Raw genomic sequence first — 17,665 nt, 5'->3', positions numbered from 1 at the left:
GCAAGATGGCTCGAAAGCTCCGTCTAAAAGAAAAGCTAGCGCCAAGGAACTATGTTAACTCATTGACTCCCATTGACGGATAAACACGTCAAAGATCCTTTTTTTTTTTTTTTACTCGGCTGGTAGTGAATGAGTGAATTGAAAGACACGCCAAAGCCCTTTTCTTGCTGCATCTATCGGCCATTCTAATCCTCCAGCGGCTGCGCTAACCACTCAGCTTCTATACAGAAACGCAAATAACCAAAGAACATTCCGCCCTAAACGGGTCGCTTCTTATGTTTCAACATATGACGTAGGAGTTGCGTCTTCACCTCAAACTTCATTCCGCATTCGCCGCAGCCGATGTGCGTTCGGATGAGGTGGCTCCTCATGCTGCCCTTCTGCGCGAACCTCTGGCCGCAAAAGCGGCACACGAAGCGTTTATCCCCCGTGTGCACCACCATGTGGGTCTGGAGGGCCGACTGGCTGGCCCACGTCTTCCCGCACAGGCGGCACTTGTTGGGGGCCACTTCGCACTTGTGGTGCTTCAACTTGGCCTTGGTCTCAAATTGCTCCTTGCACACGTCGCACCAGTACGGCTGGTGGGATCTTTGGTGGACCATCAGGGTGTTGGGGTTGTAGAACACAATGTTGCATCGTAAACAAACGTATTTTTTCTCGCTGGTGCTGGAGCTTGTTTGTACCGTTAATTTGCTCTGACCGTCTTCGACAACAAACTCGAAGCATTCGTCCTCGGTGCTGTTAGTCAGCTGAATGACTTGTTCTCCAGTCGCGTTATCGTCAAAATATTGATTCTTACTGTCCGCGTCCACCGAGATGTCCTCCGGCCACACTGGCATTTGCTCGACTTCCTCCGAGAAGACTTTGTCTTCTGCGTCGTCTGTTCAAACACAAAAAATAGAAAGGTAACTAAACGTGTGACTGTGGGCCTCAACGCAACAACACCAGAAACGGCATTTAACGCACATTTCAAAAGCATGACAGAACATCTGAAATTTATTAGGAATTAATAAGAGGCACTTTGCACGCGCTGACATGAATTCGATTGGTTAAATAACGCGCCTCACTTGTGCAATCACATTATCGCAGTTATTTTTATTATCCTAGCATTTTTTTTTTTCATTTTTAACTTTTTGTGACATTGGAAAAGGGGTGTGTAGACTTTTTTTATTCATCCAGTGTATACGGAATTAATAATATTGCCTTTATTAGTCCCACAATGGGGAAATTCGAGATTCGAACCCAGGCCTCCTGGGGAGACTGGGTCCTGAACGCGGCGCCTTAGACCACTCGGCCATCCTGATCTTGTTTCAATGTACGCTCAATATTTATTATTAGCGGCTCGTCAATATACTACGACACATTAGTTGGGAATAAGTGATGTATGGAAATACACGGAATTACCAAGTATAAAGTTGGGCCCGACCGATTGGTCAACCGGATGATTTCAACCCGTTATTTGCTCTCTTTTACACGCGCACATCAACACATTACAATATTAGACACAGATAAAGACATTTAAAGAACAACATTTTGTCGAAAGAACAGAGCTATTACAAAACATACAGTTTGGAAAATGTTATGAGGTTTATTTCTGGAGCTTGGGTATGACACATGAACATACAATGCATCAAAAAGAAAAAAACAGAAGGGATTTGTAATGATGAGTCACAATTCCGTGTGGCGTACTCCGCTTGAATTATTTCTGCTTGAGTTTTGATTGAAAGAGTTTCCGTCTGATCCGTTTGGCTTCTTGCTTTCTGGCCTCTTGGGCATCCTCCAGGTATATCTGGAGACGCCGTTCATGCATCGCCTCCGACTTCCAACCCGCTGTCGACACCTCCACGGTAGAACCTTTTCGTCTTTCCGGAAGACACGCGGTAAGGAGCCAGATGGACCGAGGGTCCCCGTTTCTGGTTCTGCTGAGGTTGAGGTTCTTGACGGCGAGCTGCTTGGTGAGGTCAGCGGCTCAATGATGGAAATGAGCTGGTAGGAGTTGCCGCTGCTGCTTGAACTCAGATCATCCTCTGAGAAATGATGCAAAATATGTGTTATATAACAGGACAATCAGAGTAAATTGTTGCATTTAAAAAAAAATGAAAAATAAATAAAATTTTAATATGCTATAGAACATATGTTCTCAAACTTTTTACACAAAGTACAACATTAAAAAACATTAAGCTTGTTACTTACAATAGCGCAATGATGTTCAATATAGCAAATCGAAAATAAAACAGACGTTTTATGAAAAAAACTTTTAGTAAACCACTAACATAAATTCACTTAAATAATTAAAATGCATTGCACATAAAATAGAAATAAAAATTAAACCTAAATGATTGTTTAAAAACAAAAAGTTCCAAAATATTGAATACAAATGTTTTATAATAAAAAGTTAAATATAACTGAACTGGACTTACTTTTCAGAATTAGAAAAAAAGTTTCAGCCACTGCGACGTTATGCACCATTTGAGCATTTAATTCAGTGATTCTTTCGTGTACCACTAGAGGGGGACCGTGTACCACTTTGAAAATCGCAGCAGTAAAACACTTGGGAGTGGTTCAGTTTTCAGGAAAAATATAAACGAAACGTAACGTGACGTGTGCCTCTGCGCAGTTCAGTACGATAACAATAATAATAACAATAATAATAATATTCAGAATAAAATAATACGCACAAAGTAATGTGAAGCGACTCGCCTCCCGAGCACATAACTAATCAAAATTAAGGGTGAGCACAAGATTTAATAGTATTTACATTTTGCTTTTGAAACTTGTTTTTAAAGTTATATATATAGGCGGTGATTCAATTTCTACTATTTCCGAAGGGGAAAAGAAAGAGGAAGTTGACCAGCTTCCCACAATGCTGACATGGATTGACGGGACAAATTCCACCCTCACTAAAATTGAAAGAATCTGCATTAGAGCAATTTATAATGCTGGATGCTTTCTTTCTGATGACATGTCGCTCGTGTGAAGCAAAACTTACCGACAGACTCCATCATGGCCTCCAGCAGAGTGGCCGTGTCCACGCGTTTCTTGTTTATCGCCGGCCTACGACCGTATACGGCGTCCACCAACTCGAACCACCTCCACGCTTTGGTCCTGTTCTGCTCTTTTATTTTGCGGTACTCGCAGCGCAGCTTCTTGCACTTCATCTGGCACTGGCCGCACGTCCGCTGGAAGCCCTCGGCGGCCATCCGCTGCGAGACCAGCTGGAAAACCCTCCTGTTCCGAACCGCGCCAACGAGCTCCCGCTGCACCTCGTCTTCGGCGAGGATACCGAGGAAGGTCTGCACCTCCTGGAAAGTCCAGGGTGCGCTGTTGTGTGCTGATGTTGTCCGGAAAAAGGCAACATAAACAATTTTTAATTCCCCCGCCGTTAACCTAAAGCTTTCTTTTGTTTTTTATTAAAGAGATTCTTGTTGCTGCATAGAACTGTTGACTGTCTGTCAACTGACGAGGGATTTGACTACTTTTCAAGATCGACCATGAGGATAAATTAATCAATTTTTATTTTTTTTATCTGTTTTGATGGGTTGGAAGAATATTGTTTGCAAAGTCTTGACATACACACACCGATAATCAGGCAAAAATATCTCCTCTCTTCCGACCAAACTCAGCAAAGACCCAATTAGCAGATATCACTTAACGACTACAGAGTACGACATTAACGGTGGACCGATAGCCCTGTGCCAGTATGGAACTGTGTTTCTGTCAAGGCTGCAGAAGAAATATTTTCTTAAAGGCTTAAATCACACAAGAGAGAATGATTCTTTCCTCTTTACACTTAATAAGAAGACTGACTTGGCCCCTCCAAAACCTTCATTTTGCTTTGCTTTTTTTTGTATATCATGAATATATTTAGCTCAGCCCACAATTGAGCTCATGGTGGCCCCACACTAAAAAAAAGCTTAATGTCATACCCTAGATTACCCTAAGTGATTATACTGTGAGTGTGTAAATGATTTTTCCACCTCTGCTCGAGAAACAATCGTCAATGTTAAACCTGTTCAATATTTACGATCACCAATCCGATTAAGTGTGATCATCAATGAGTTCAATGGAACGATTGGCCAATAAAGGAAGTCATCTGAAGCTCATGATGTTGCCACACAAAAATAGAGGAGCAAATGATTATTGTTGCAAGTCTAAGTTGCCTTGTGGTACCACGCTGCCTCTCAAAGGTCCCAATTGGTACTACAATAGGCATCAGGTGAGTCACAATTTGTCTGTGGAGATATGGTTATGTTTGAGGTGTGCTGTGTCGGTCAGCAAATGCACCGCACATTATAAAAGCAGAAAAAACATGCGTGTTGGGTCGCTCGCATTTCCCCAAAATACGGCAAGACGTTAAGCGTGTACCCCACTTAAGACAGTGGCTTCACTTACTTTCTTGACTGAGTGTTTCCTGGGAGAAGCTGCCAGCAGCACCCTCCAAATAATCTTCCACTTTGACCTGAATCACATCTGCATTCTCCGAGTCGGGCACGGTCATCACAACCTGTGAAACGGAACAAGCAGAACGAAAATACGTTTTTAAAATTATTTTTGTTTTACTCCCCTAAGCAAAGGAGATCTCCAACGATCAAATTTTGATCCACTACTGAACTGATAACTAAAGTGGTAATTACAAGTTATGTATGTGCAACATTTTTATTATATATTTTTAGATTAATTTTAATTTCATTATCACATGGCTAACGGCCTTACCTGAGAGAGTTCATGGTTGTGGTAATTTGCAGGACTGATGTCCTTTATATAAAGCTTCCTTCCATCAGGAGTAACTCTCACTTTGATGGTGAATGGACAACGTTTCAAATCAGGGCTACACAGAAATTTGAAGAAAAAAAAAACAAAAAACATTGGTTGCTAACTAACTCTGTGTTTCTGTTATGGGTCTTATCTCACTAGTAACGGTTGAACAAACTTACCCCTTGCTGCCGTGGGCACACGCAAAGTCCAGTTCGGCGAACACTAACTCATCATTGTATGATTTTTTCCTCGCCCGCTTTTTGGCATTCTCCACGGTCCTGGAGCTACGCTTGTAAAGCTCCACAAAATTGGACCTCTGCCATCTTTCGATGGCCTCTGAGAAAGACTCAAAACTATAAAACTCAGCGCCTTTCTCCAAATCCTGCGCTTCGCTTGGAGATAAACAATCCAGAGGCATAGATGTAATCATATCCTGCGGAGAAAACGTAATTCAACTCAACCGTATTTCTAAAGCACTTTAAGAAAACCACCGCTGTATACAAAGTGCTGTACATGGAGCAAAAGTCATACAATGAGGAACAATAAAACAGATTAAGTCTCATGCCAAGTCAAAAGCCAAAGAATGAAATTGAGTTTTAAAGATGGGAAGCGAGGGCAACGTTAGAGTCTTGGGATCCTCTGTTACAACGTGAATACACACAGTATAACAGACACTTGAAATATTCAAAACTCACCTCATCTGCTTGCTGAACATCTATTTTATTACTAGATCGGAATCTGTCTTTCCACAGATTAAGGCACCAGTCCTGTCCAAAGACTCCCTCAATGACTGGAGACACAGATTCTGGGAAAAAGCAGAATGGATTAAGTCAAAAGACAGATTTTCATTTCTGAATCAAAAATGTTAGGAAAAAAGTGGCTGTTTGGTAGTCATCCATCTCATGGATTACACAAAAGTTTTTTTTCTTCAAAATGTATGTCTGGCGATCGGTTTTATGACAACTGCGTGCTCAACTGACTGAAGATAAAAAGCAATTAAAAAATACTGTTCAGGCAAAATAATACAAAAGGTATGGTGGGCTAATATTTTAGTTGGTTTGGCATACTGCAACTGCAAAGCAACTTTTTGGCATCTTTAAAATTGCTGTTTGGCAACAATAAAAATGCACATTGCTAACTGGGTAACTACTAAAGCCGGTGAAATGTCCATCACAAAAATCAGTCCTACCAAGCAGAAATCAGCAGTTGATAGAATTGATACATTTATTGATTTTTGTTTACATTTGTGCTAATAATTTGATACCAACGATTAGTACATCATCGATTGCACTGCTTTCCGATCTGTGAGCCAAAGGAGAGGGTGTACCTAATGTCGTGTCCATGTCAACAAACGACCATTTACCGTGAACAACGTCGTCCGTCTGGATGGCAACGGTACGGTGGCTCCGAGGCAGCCCGGGCCCGTCGCTCCTGGCCGCCGTCAGCTCGCACTCCAGCGTGTCAACCTTCTCCGACAGCGCCGAGTTGAGCGTCTGGAGCCGAGACAACTCCAAACGCAGCTCGACCGTGTCCTCGTCCACCGCCTTGCACAGCTCGGCCATGGCGGACTCGGCCATCGTCTCCATGATGGAGGAAAATTTGGAATGAAGAGATATGCTTATCTCCATCGTTTTGGAAAGCGTTCGTGTTTCTAAAAACGATTCTGTTTGTACAACAAAGTGTCCGGGTATGAAAAATAAAATTGTTTTCGAGTTTTGAAAAAAAGAGAGAGCGTCGAGATGACAATGAGGAAGGAATCCCTACACCTCAAGTCAAGCGGAACCAATCCGGTTAGAGCAGACGTGACGTATGTGACGGGCGTCTTCTTCTTCTTCGGTGGTTTGTTGACGGTTAGCAAACAAGATGCATTACCGCCACTGGAGTGTGGGACGAGAAAATAAAATAAAATAATGTACACGTATTTTTTTTAAATTGTTTTTGTTATCAATTTATTCTACTTAAATGAAATGAACAAACAAGACAGTAGAAATAATAACAAAAAAAGTCTGTTTGCTAAATGGCTTCGTGACGTATTTTTTCCGCCGGAAGCAACCGGTCAGCTGCATCGCATTTACTCGCCGCTTCCTGGTTCTCTTGAAGGCTTGTTTCCCGTGACAAGTTCCCCCCAATGCAGCGTTTCTCTCGCAGTTTCTACTAACCTTCAACGGGAATACACATTTCCAAAGACTTTTATTCGGACCTCCGCCCCACCATGAACACGGAGAAGGACTTCACGCCGCTGACGCCCAACATCGTCCGGGCTCTCAATGATAAACTGTACGAGAAGAGGAAAGTGGCGGCCCTGGAAATCGAGAAGCTGGTACGCGAGTTCGTGGCTCAGAACAACTCGACTCAGATCCGTCACGTCATCCAGATCTTGGCCTCGGAGTTCGCGCTGTCTCAGCACCCGCACAGCCGCAAGGGAGGACTCATCGGCCTGGCCGCGTGCTCCATCGCGCTGGGTAAGGACTCGGGTCTGTATCTGAAGGAGCTCATCGAACCGGTCCTCACATGTTTCAACGATTCCGACAGCCGTCTTCGTTATTACGCCTGCGAGGCTCTCTATAATATAGTCAAGGTGGCCAGAGGAGCAGTGCTGCCCCACTTTAACCTGCTTTTTGATGGGCTGAGCAAGCTTGCAGCTGATCCGGACCCCAATGTCAAAAGCGGCTCAGAACTTTTGGATAGACTCCTGAAGGACATTGTGACTGAAAGCAACAAGTTTGACCTTGTCGCGTTTGTACCTCTACTAAGAGAGCGCATTTATTCCAATAACCAGTACGCTCGGCAGTTTATCATCTCCTGGATCCTTGTCCTGGAGTCTGTACCTGACATCAACCTGCTGCACTACCTCCCCGAGATCCTGGACGGCCTCTTCCAGATCCTGGGGGACAACAGCAAGGAGATCCGCCGGACGTGCGAGGTGGTGCTTGGCGAGTTCCTGAAGGAGATCAAGAAGACGCCGTCCAGCGTGAAGTTCGCCGAGATGGCCAACATCCTGGTCATCCACTGCCAGGTGGCGGATGAGACCAAGGTGACCAACGATCTCATCCAGCTGACTGCCATGACATGGATGCGGGAATTCATCCAGCTGGCGGGCCGCGCGGTGCTGCCTTATTCGTCAGGGATCCTCACCGCCGTGCTGCCGTGCCTCTCCTACGACGACCGCAAGAAGAACACCAAAGAGGCGGCGAGCGCCTGCAACTACAGCTTGATGAAGCTCGTCACCCCCGAGGACGACGACGACGACGATGACGACGAAGAGGAGAAAAGCGGAAGCGGCGAGTCGCCGTCGAGAGAAGACAAGGTAGATGCTGGCGACGGCGCCGACGTGCTGAACTCCTCACAGGAAGCGGTGGGCTTCGGCAACATCAGCTTCTTTGCCCCGGCGACCTCAGACAGGTCTCACTTGACTCTGGATTTGGACGGTATCGTGCAGGTGCTGGACCGCCACCTCCACGACACCTCCACGGGCATGATGACACGCATCGCCGTGCTCAAGTGGCTCTACCACCTTTACATCAAAACGCCGCGCAAGATGTTCCGTCACACCGACAGCCTCTTCCCCATGCTGCTCAAGACCCTCTCGGACGAGTCGGACGAGGTCATCCTCAAAGATCTGGAGGTGCTGGCCGAGATCGCGTCCTCGCCCGCCGGGCAGACGGACCCGGCAGCGACCTGCGACGGGGTCGACAACAGGCCGGCGCTCAAGGTACCGGACAAAGCGGGCAAGACCGGGGGCGCGGAAACCTCGCCTTCCACCCCGAGCATGAACTCCTACTTTTACAAGTTCATGATCAACCTCCTGAAACGCTTCAGCGCCGAGAGGAAGCTGCTGGAAAGCCGCGGGGCGTTCATCATCCGCCAGCTCTGCCTGCTCCTTCACGCCGAGAACATCTTCCACTCCATGGCGGACATCCTCCTCAAGGAAGAAGACCTGAAGTTCGCCTCCACCATGGTGCAGACGCTCAACACAATCCTGCTCACGTCGGCCGAGCTCTTCCAGCTGCGCAACCAGCTGAAAGATCTCCGCACGGCCGAGAGCTGCGCGCTCTTCTGCTGCCTCTACCGCTCGTGGTGCCACAACCCCGTGGCCACCGTGTCTCTCTGCTTCCTCACGCAAAACTACAAGCACGCCTACGACCTCATCCAGAAATTCGGCGGGCTGGAGGTGACGGTCGACTTCCTGATGGAGGTGGACAAGCTGGTGCAGCTGGTGGAGAGCCCCATCTTCACCTACCTGCGTCTTCAGCTGCTGGACGTGGAGAGCAACCCGTACCTGATCAAGGCGCTGTACGGGCTGCTCATGCTTCTGCCGCAGAGCCAGGCCTTCCAGCTGCTCTCGCACCGGCTGCAGTGCGTGCCCAACCCGGAGCTCATGCGGACGGTGGACGGGTGCAAGCGCGCCGACGCCAAGGAGCGCGAGGCGGAGCGCAAGCGCGGCCCGCACGCTCACGTGGACTACAACGAGCTGCTGCGCCATTTCGACTGCGTGCAGGGCAAACACCTGGAGGTGCGGCACCAGCGCTCGGGGCGCGTGGCCGAGCTGCCCGACAGGAAGCTGATGTGAAGCCGCTCCATACTGGAAAAAAACTGAAATGACTGGAACCAAATATGATATTATGAAGCTTGTACATACACTGGCATGACAAGAATGTTCAATTCACTCTTTAGTTTTTTTTGTCCACTTTAGTGTTGCTGTTGGACAATTTGGAGTCTAAACTAACATGTTTTTGAGATGTGCGGAAAGAACAACTCTATTCAGAAAAGCCGGAGCAGAGATTTTGAACCGAGAACCTCAGAATTGCGAGGCAGATGTGCGAATCACTCGTGCGCTGTGCTGCCGTGAGAATGTTATGTTGAAAGAAATTCAGCACTGGGTGGTCACAAGTTACATCTTTTCTTTTTTTTTTGGAATGAATGAAAAAAAAGTGATGTATTTTCTACAAATGAGTGTTTCGATGAAAGCCACAGTATAACGGGAATGAAGTTTGTATATTTTTGAGGTTAGTTGTAACACGGTGAGAATATAGTTGTATTATTTTATGGACACCATTTTGCTACTGCTGAAGTGTTTTCAATTTTTTTTTTAAGTTGAGCTTCACTCGGCGCACGTTTTACATGCATGGTCATACGACAACTTTAATCTCCAAAATATACAACCTCATTCTCATAAGATTACAATTTTATTTTATTCTGTGTGGACCAAACACTTTGTAATTTTCCTATTAGTGTTTTTTTTTTTTTTTTGCACTAAATATCATTCAGCAAACAGATTCACCGGCATTTTATGAACTATGAATAATTCAATCCGTTTGTTTTTGCAGTGGTTTTCTGACTGAAGCCAATTTTTAAGAAGTGGGGTTGCCTTAATATTTGAAACCCCTTTTTGTGACGACGTCTTTCACCGCCGCTGTTTGTGAATGACGACAACATGACAACTGTGGTAACACAATCATGTTTTCCTGCAGGAGGTACCGAATATGTATATACGTTTTCGTCTTCTTCAAAATGAATGAGTTCCATCCATTTCAAGCTAAGCCCCATTTCATGCCAAGTCATCCTCTTTGGTCACTTGAATGAGCGCGATGATGATTTCTTGTCATGTGAGCCACATAGAACGCGTCACATGTCCAGAGCTGTGACCCAATTTGACTTTTCCCGTTAAGACGAGGCATATATTCTTGCTTTGCCTTTTATTCTTGTTACACTCACCGAGAGCTTGACAGCGACTGTTTGTTTGTCATTTGTCGTTTGAATCCTAATATACTGTATTTCTCGGAGCTCTGCACTGCTTTTGTCATCATTCGTGCGTAAATAAAAGCTGGACCCTACGTGATGACAGATGTGCTTTTTCTTCTAAATCAAATAGCGAATAAAACTCCGGAAAGACACGTAGAACCAACTCTGATGTCATCTTATTTTGTTACTATCCAATCCATGTGAATAAAAAGTCTACACACCCCTGTTTAAATGCTTGATTTATGTTTTTTTTTTTTTTTTGTGGTTAAACATTTTGGCCTTAATTCCAAAAGGGATAAGATCGCTCATCACCAGAAGATTAAAACACATACAGACAGTGAAGCATGGCTTTGGGGCTGTTTTTCTTTGAGCTGGAAGGGGGACTTGTCGACAGTTTGAAATATTTGGCGGTGTTAGCACAAAGGCTTAAAGCAGGCAACTCCTGCTGTGTAAAGCCAACAAATGTCAGGGGAAAGAAAGCCTACTAGAAAATCCAAACTTTATTTGGAGTTACTCATAGACACTTGAAATGTGAGTTTGAACGTGATTGGCCATTCTGAATACCACCACATCAAACCTCTCCATTTTTTTTAATTTTTTAATTATAAAGTTGACATTTTATTTGTTTTTAATGCAATTGTAGTCGTCAAAAATATGCATCAAAATTGGAATCTAACATATTTCCAAGTGTGTAATGACCAAACATGAGTTTGACCTTTTGACATTCTTATTTATGAACATACAGATACAACTTTATACACTTTTTGTATACCAATAAAACTTAGCATTTGAACAGGGGTGTGTAAACTTTTTCTACACTACCCACGCCTCATCATTGCACCTTATTACAATTATCCGATTGGCTGTGAGACATCACATGCTTCTACTGCCTCAGTACGACCCCCCCCAACCCCCCAGTGACAAAATATGAACCCCCGTTCTATATAAAGGACGACCGTATCGAAAACACACGAACGCACGTTAACGGCGCGACCGCATGGGGACGTGCACCCGCAAATTCCCTGCACGTACAGTACTGCGCACGTGCGTGCGTCGGCGGGAGCATCTGTTGACTCCCATCAGTTAGCAGCTCCACGACATTAGCTCTGAACTTCTGCCCCCGTCGCCCGCGCGGACAAGACGACAGACGACTAATTTGGTCCGCCTGGATGAGATGCAGACGAAGCTTTCAGCGTCAGAATGCACGAGAAGCAGCATGTAAGGCTTCCATTACTTGAGTGTCATCACATAGGCATGCGTTTGGCACCGGAGCGCCCTCAATAAAAAGCGCGGGACCTAAAGTTAGGACGAAACAGTTTATAGACGACACCGTGCATTGTTTTGCCTTCACCTGTCTGGCTTTTAAGCGGTCCTTAAATAGCACTTTGTCTTTTATACGCTCCATTAGTGGTCCGATTGAAACCCCCAACCCAGCCCCTCCCACGAGCTTTCTATCTCCACATGTTCACCTTCTATTTTAGGTAGCGCGTCAGTTCTGGTAATTTGCTTCCACAACAAAATACTGGATTACAGTTCGGATCAGGAAAGAAATGCATGAACGAATGTGAGCCAAGGCAAGAACCCTCCTTTTTTTTTTGAAGGACCTTTTTTTAGAGTGGTAATAATGAAAGAATATGGATATTTGGTTTTGTAGTTTGAAGGGGGAAAAGAACAGCACTGGACAATGCTGAGAGGTGCTTCTCATATTTTGTTGATGTTCGTTTACAGGATACAAAAAGTCTGCACACCCCTGTTCAAATGTTTTGGCGATATTAAATAAAGAAATAAAAGAGAGCGCATTCGGCAAGGTGGAGGGAATTGTGAACATTTCCGAACAGTACTCAGTGTTAGTTAAGTGAGTAAAATATATTTTAATTGATTTAATTCTACATTTATTTTTTCCCCCCATTTTCCAAATTGAAGTGGGAGATGGAAACCAGACCGGTCTACAAATAGTAAAAATATTTTTTTTGTGAATTGAAATAATTTTTTTGTTGTTATCTTGAGACCTTGAGGAGGAGGTAAGAGGTTGGTTGACCTGAGCGGTACATGCGGCGCGAGTGTGGAAAGCCCACATGACTGATAGTGTCTTCAATTTCAATATTAATATCTTGAATGGTCATATCCAGATAGTGATATAATAATGATGTATGTCGCCCAACTTAAAAAAAAAATAAAATAATAATATATATATATATATATATATTTTTTTTTTTTATTGAGCACAAATCCTCAGGACATTCATTTACAATGATTAAATCCCCATTAATCTGTTTTATATGAGCCACGAGTGTCGCGTTGAGCTTCTCCAGCTTTTATATCACTCTCCTCAAATGTCATAGAAGCAATCACGGCAAATATTCCAACGTCATCAATTCGTCCCTCTGCTGTCATACCCTGACACACTACCTCATGAGCAAAGCCTCTTTGTTCTTATATAGACGCGCGGTGTTTATTCGAGAACGTGCAACACGCATAGTTGAACAACGCTGGCCGGCATGAGATATGCCTCTGGGAGCTGGGGACTTAACACTTATTTCGGGGCTTAAAGATGGATGTTGTCCAGTATTCAGGGGGGGTGTGGTGGCGTGGGAGGGGCCATCCCCTGCCTTGCTCATGGCCGCCGGACCACCTCACCAAGAGGGTGAGCGCGCCGCTCCGAACGCATAGTGGCCACATTGGCTCTCTCGCAGAGAGACAACAAGAGAGGACGCCCCAGATTCTCTTTCGGTCTATGGATCAGATGGTGCTGGGGAGGGCCCGCGAGGCCTTTACCACAGACAGCAGGGCGAGGAGTGACGCCGATGCATGCAGCGAGCACGGGGAAAAGCTGACACTCTTCTGCTTGGAGGACCTGGAGCCCATCTGCGGGGTGTGCGGGAAGGCCGCAGCCCACCGAGGGCACAGGCTCTATCCCATTAGGGAGGGCGCTCATGACTGTAAGGTAAGCGTGGCACACGCAGATTGCATCAGCAGCAATAATCAACGTGGGATTTCATCATCTGTACGGAAAATAGCAAACGAACATGATATGAATGCACTGTTGGTTTAGTTTAAGAAGATACCGGTTGATTTATGGGATCGTGGATCGATTTATTTCTAATTCATTCCATTATTTGAAATTTTACTTTCTTTGATCTTATTTTTACTTTTTTGTTTTGAATTGGTAGTTTTTACTTTTAATCATGATTTCATAGTTTATTTTATTGTTTTGAATTTTATTAGAGTTTATTATGATTGCATACTTATTCCAATAGAATTTGATTTTATGTGTCGTTTTCTTGACTGATTGTTTTGTTTTTTTGACAATTTGGCTTATTTATTTTGCAACTACACTCTCTTTATTTCTTATTAATTTTTGATTTTTTTCTTATTTTATTATATATACTTTCATAGTATCATTTGATTATTTCTTTTATTATAATTATTTTGAATTGCAGTTTTTTTATTTTATTTTCTATGATTTATTATATTAAAATACTTTACTCATTAGATTTGTATTTCTATTAAGATCCCCATTGTGTTATTATATTGCCTTATTTATTATAATTTTAAGCATCTTATTTTCCTTGTCATTATTCCATTTTTATTATTGTAAATTACATTTTTACACATATTTTTTTGGTTATTTTTTGGGGGATAAAATTTAGTTAATAAGTTTTTAAATTCTTATTTTACATGACAATTAGTTACTTATTACCAATGGATATATAGTACTACATTTATGCAGTGTAGAAAAAAAAACTGACATGTTTTATTGTTTGCCCACCACTTAAAAAAAATAACATTGAATCAAATTTGTATTTTTATTTTTCACATTGATGAATACTTTAATTCCACTCGCAGGATTAAATATCCTGAATATTTTGTGGTATCCATGTAGCCATCTATCACATAGCCATGTCGACTCTTTAATATGCATGATGATGGTTATCAGAGATTATTGCCATTCTAAAAATAGATTGATATTTTTGGGTTGAGCGTGGCTGTCGGAGTCATGACACTCGAGCCCCTGTCCACTTTTTTTATGATCGCTCATCCCATTCTGCCCGCTGGGCCTCTCTCAAGAATGACAGACCTGCGCCTACTAATGTGAAAAGAATATTCGCTTGGCCCAAGCATCGCGAGTTCATCTTTACGCTTGTCACCAGGCCGCGGCTTGAGCCTTTCACACAGATGTGGCCCATTTATTCGGCGCCACCCGCCACACCGTCCGCATTGTGCGTTGACGGCCCACACGGCATATCGCGCTGACAGCTCCGTCGCCACGCCACCTGCCGCATACTGACCTTGCTGTCTACTGACTTCCACGTAGGAAGAGCTGAAGGGTGCCCTGCTGCCTTTGAAGGAGAAGTTAAAGCAGTACAAGGAGGACAAACTCGTGTGCGAGGATATGCAGGAGCATGTCAAGGTACTGTACAAATTGTACGTTCACTAAAATGGTATCATGGTCAAAGTAGTTTCAGTGTCGGGGCGGACATCTGCCGACACGAGGCAGCTTTGAGAGAGACAGAAAAAGGATAGAGGGAGGCGAGTACCAAGAGAGGTAATATGGAGTGAAACATCAGTTCAATCAAAAATGACTTCAACGTAACACACACATCATCGGTTTGAGAAGTTTTTGATTGACTAAATAGAAATTTTCAAAATAGTTTTTTTTTAATTTTTTTTTTTATTCAGTTAGCTTTGATTAGTTTTAGAGTTTTTTTTAGTTTTTAAATGGCTTGGATTTAGTTTAATTTGTATTAGTTTTTTTTATTAATTATTATTTTTTTAACATTAATTTGTTATCTAAAATGTTTTTTTCATCATAATCGCAATAGCTTTATTGTCATTGTATCGTTACCGATAAATTTGACTGGAGATGGCGATCAGCTGACTTGCTTTGATTTGCGATCACAAACTTGAGATTTTGTTCAAGCGCTGCATTGTGGCAGTGAACTCGATTTAGTTTCACAACAAGCAGAAGTTTGGCTGATAACATAAGCAGAGATTCTTTAAAAAAAAAAAAAAGAGGATTCTTACATGGCCTCTGCTAGCATAATGCTAACATAAAATAAGTGTCAATGTTTGGAGCGGACAAAGACTAGAATTTGGGTGAATCACACTTGAATCCGATATGCCATAAAGTTGAAGCGGGAGACATTTTAGCTACAGCGAGCGCTCCAAAATAAGAGCGAGGCACGTCTCTTGTTTGCAGAGCCAGGTGGAGCACACGGAAATGCAGATCAAGACGCAATTCGAGGCGCTGCACCTCTTCCTGAGGGAGCAGGAGGCGGCCAGGCTGTCCGCCCTGAAGGCCGAGGAGGCTCACAAGAGCCTGGTCATCCAGGAAAGGATCGAGGAGTTGGACCAAGAGTTGGTCTCGCTCTCCAAAGTGATCCACTTGGTGGAAAAAGAGATGGAAATGCAAGATATCGCCTTCCTCAAGGTAGGAAACTTTGAGTGGCCCGCCCAAAAACGATGTTAACAGCTGTGTTCATTTTCTTTGACAGAATTACAAGGACATCATAAGGAGGTGAGCCTCAAGTTAACACGTTGCTTACAGTTCTCAATAAAACGGGATATGTCTTGGACACATTTTCAACGTGTTTGCAGAACTTGGATAAACTCTTGTGACCCCGAAGAGCTATCTGGTGCTCTGATTGACGTGGCAAAGCATACTGGCACTCTCAAGTACCAAGTGTGGGAGAAGATGAAGAAAATAGTGAAATACAGTAAGTTTGGTCAATTTCATATTTTTCCACAAATCTGGACTATTGGTCAGTATTGATGCTTTGTCGTGCCATTTTTGGGGTCATGATTTTGTAGGTGCAAGGATTCCGCCCCACGGCAGATAAATGTTTCTGACAGAGACTCTCCACGCTTCGCTTTGTAAAATTGGTGCCCGACCCATATGGATTTTATGGAGGCAGATTTGGCAAAACAAAATTTTGATTCATTGGCCGATTAATTATCAAAAAAATTAAAATAAGATAATAATAATAATAATAAATTAATTATTTTTTGTCTATTAATGCTTTCAACAATAAATAAAAAAATGAATTACAGGCACAACATTTGACAGTTTTACTTTCCTCTTTGGTATTTCTTAAACTTCATAACAGAGAAAAAATCTGCAAAATTTGGCCAAGTTTAGTTGTTTTTTTTTGGGGAGGGATGGGTAGTGTCTTAATGCCATTATTTTAGGGAAAATTTTTAAGAAAAATCGTCTAGTCTTAAAACGGCCAGTCAATTAATCTCATAAATACAGTCAAAAATCAATAGAAAACTGTTAAATATAAATTGTTAGAAACTATTATACTACGTAAGTTGCCTCATACGCGGAAATGTAAATTTTGTTCTGAAGAAGCATGATCCGATTTATGAAAAACGAAGAAAACGAATGAATGTCTAACGACGCGACCTCTCCAAGGCCCCGTCATTGTGGACCCCAACACGGCCGCCAACTGCTTCATCCTGTCCGAGGACTTGACGGTGGTGCAGAACTCCACGCAAAACTTCAAACTCCCCAACAACCCGGAGCGCTTCGACGTCAGCGCCGAGATGCTGGGCGCCGAGGGCTACACGGAGGGCCGCCACAGCTGGAGCGTGGAGGTGAAGGACAACACCTACTGGGTGGTGGGCGTGGCCAGCGAGTCCATCAACCGCAAGGGCAAGCACGTGCTGACGCCCGCCGAGGGCTTCTGGACGATACGCTTTCGCAACGGCGAGCACAAGGCGTGCACGGCGCCGTGGGAGCCGCTCAACATGAAGGCCAAGCCGGACGTGATCAGAGTTCGGTTGGACATGGACCGAGGCAAGGTGGCCTTTTACAGTCCTCCGGAAAGGGAGCCGCTCTACACCTTCACCGACATCGTCACGCCGAAAGCCTTTCCTTACTTTTGCACGGCCTGCAAAGATTACCCGCTGACAATCCTGCCCGCCAAATTGACTCTTTCGACGGATTGATCCCTCCTCACCCGCACAAAGCTAAATCAGACGAAGAATTGAGTCTTTGTTCTTAAACAAGGGACATTTGTTGGAATGCAGCGTCAGCCACAGTGTGGCATTCACAATAAAGCAGGAAAAATGAACCGGTACTGAGTTTGACTTCATGTACAGTAGTAATGGAATATCAATTGACGGGAATAAACCAGGAATTTACAACATTGAACCACCCACTCTC

The 17,665-nt window shown here is 43.8% G+C and overlaps 3 protein-coding genes across 4 annotated transcripts; 2 read left to right on the top strand and 1 right to left on the bottom strand.

Moving 5' to 3' along the window:
• Positions 1 to 120: 120 nt before the first annotated feature.
• Positions 121 to 6,587, bottom strand: LOC148322139 (uncharacterized). Of its 2 annotated transcripts, XM_088317790.1 has the most exons (7): positions 6,119 to 6,587; positions 5,451 to 5,560; positions 4,935 to 5,188; positions 4,714 to 4,828; positions 4,393 to 4,504; positions 2,990 to 3,331; positions 121 to 880 (listed from the first exon to the last, which is right to left on the bottom strand). In XM_088317790.1, the coding sequence occupies exons 1-7, from the start codon at positions 6,381 to 6,383 to the stop codon at positions 258 to 260; spliced, it is 1,821 nt and encodes a 606-aa protein (XP_088173916.1). In that variant the 5' UTR covers positions 6,384 to 6,587; the 3' UTR covers positions 121 to 257. The 2 variants fall into 2 exon arrangements, with proteins under 2 accessions (XP_088173916.1, XP_088173917.1); XM_088317791.1 differs by lacking the exon at positions 2,990 to 3,331 and having other exon boundaries at positions 6,119 to 6,584.
• A 207-nt stretch (positions 6,588 to 6,794) lies between these two features.
• Positions 6,795 to 10,723, top strand: vac14 (vac14 homolog (S. cerevisiae)). The gene has a single exon (XM_088317785.1). It carries the CDS (start codon positions 6,968 to 6,970, stop codon positions 9,323 to 9,325), a length of 2,358 nt encoding a protein of 785 aa, XP_088173911.1. The 5' UTR covers positions 6,795 to 6,967; the 3' UTR covers positions 9,326 to 10,723.
• A 2,401-nt stretch (positions 10,724 to 13,124) lies between these two features.
• Positions 13,125 to 17,573, top strand: trim35-13 (tripartite motif containing 35-13). The gene is made up of 6 exons (XM_088316880.1): positions 13,125 to 13,441; positions 14,813 to 14,908; positions 15,698 to 15,928; positions 15,993 to 16,015; positions 16,096 to 16,214; positions 16,913 to 17,573. The coding sequence occupies exons 1-6, from the start codon at positions 13,232 to 13,234 to the stop codon at positions 17,446 to 17,448; spliced, it is 1,215 nt and encodes a 404-aa protein (XP_088173006.1). The 5' UTR covers positions 13,125 to 13,231; the 3' UTR covers positions 17,449 to 17,573.
• Positions 17,574 to 17,665: the final 92 nt, after the last annotated feature.

The sequence above is a fragment of the Idiotropiscis lumnitzeri genome, chromosome 15 (genome assembly GCF_059441095.1).
Source record: "Idiotropiscis lumnitzeri isolate Australia: NSW breed Sydney's pygmy pipehorse chromosome 15, RoL_Ilum_1.0, whole genome shotgun sequence".
Taxonomy (NCBI): Eukaryota; Metazoa; Chordata; class Actinopteri; order Syngnathiformes; family Syngnathidae; genus Idiotropiscis; species Idiotropiscis lumnitzeri.
This window is presented reverse-complemented; position numbering and strand designations above follow the sequence as displayed.

What these genes read in the sequence shown, in the direction of transcription:
- vac14 (XM_088317785.1), top strand. Translation starts at nt 6,968, where the DNA reads ATGAACACGGAGAAGGACTTCACGCCGCTGACGCCCAACATCGTCCGG.
- LOC148322139 (XM_088317790.1), bottom strand. Translation starts at nt 6,383, where the DNA reads ATGGAGATAAGCATATCTCTTCATTCCAAATTTTCCTCCATCATGGAG. An exon ending in ATGTTCAGCAAGCAGATGAG is followed by an intron (nt 5,189 to 5,450) that starts GTGAGTTTTGAA and finishes TTTTCTCCGCAG; the next exon opens with GATATGATTACATCTATGCC. An exon ending in GGCCATGATGGAGTCTGTCG is followed by an intron (nt 881 to 2,989) that starts GTAAGTTTTGCT and finishes GTGTTTGAACAG; the next exon opens with ACGACGCAGAAGACAAAGTC.
- trim35-13 (XM_088316880.1), top strand. Translation starts at nt 13,232, where the DNA reads ATGGATCAGATGGTGCTGGGGAGGGCCCGCGAGGCCTTTACCACAGAC. An exon ending in ATATGCAGGAGCATGTCAAG is followed by an intron (nt 14,909 to 15,697) that starts GTACTGTACAAA and finishes TCTTGTTTGCAG; the next exon opens with AGCCAGGTGGAGCACACGGA. An exon ending in GAAGAAAATAGTGAAATACA is followed by an intron (nt 16,215 to 16,912) that starts GTAAGTTTGGTC and finishes GACCTCTCCAAG; the next exon opens with GCCCCGTCATTGTGGACCCC.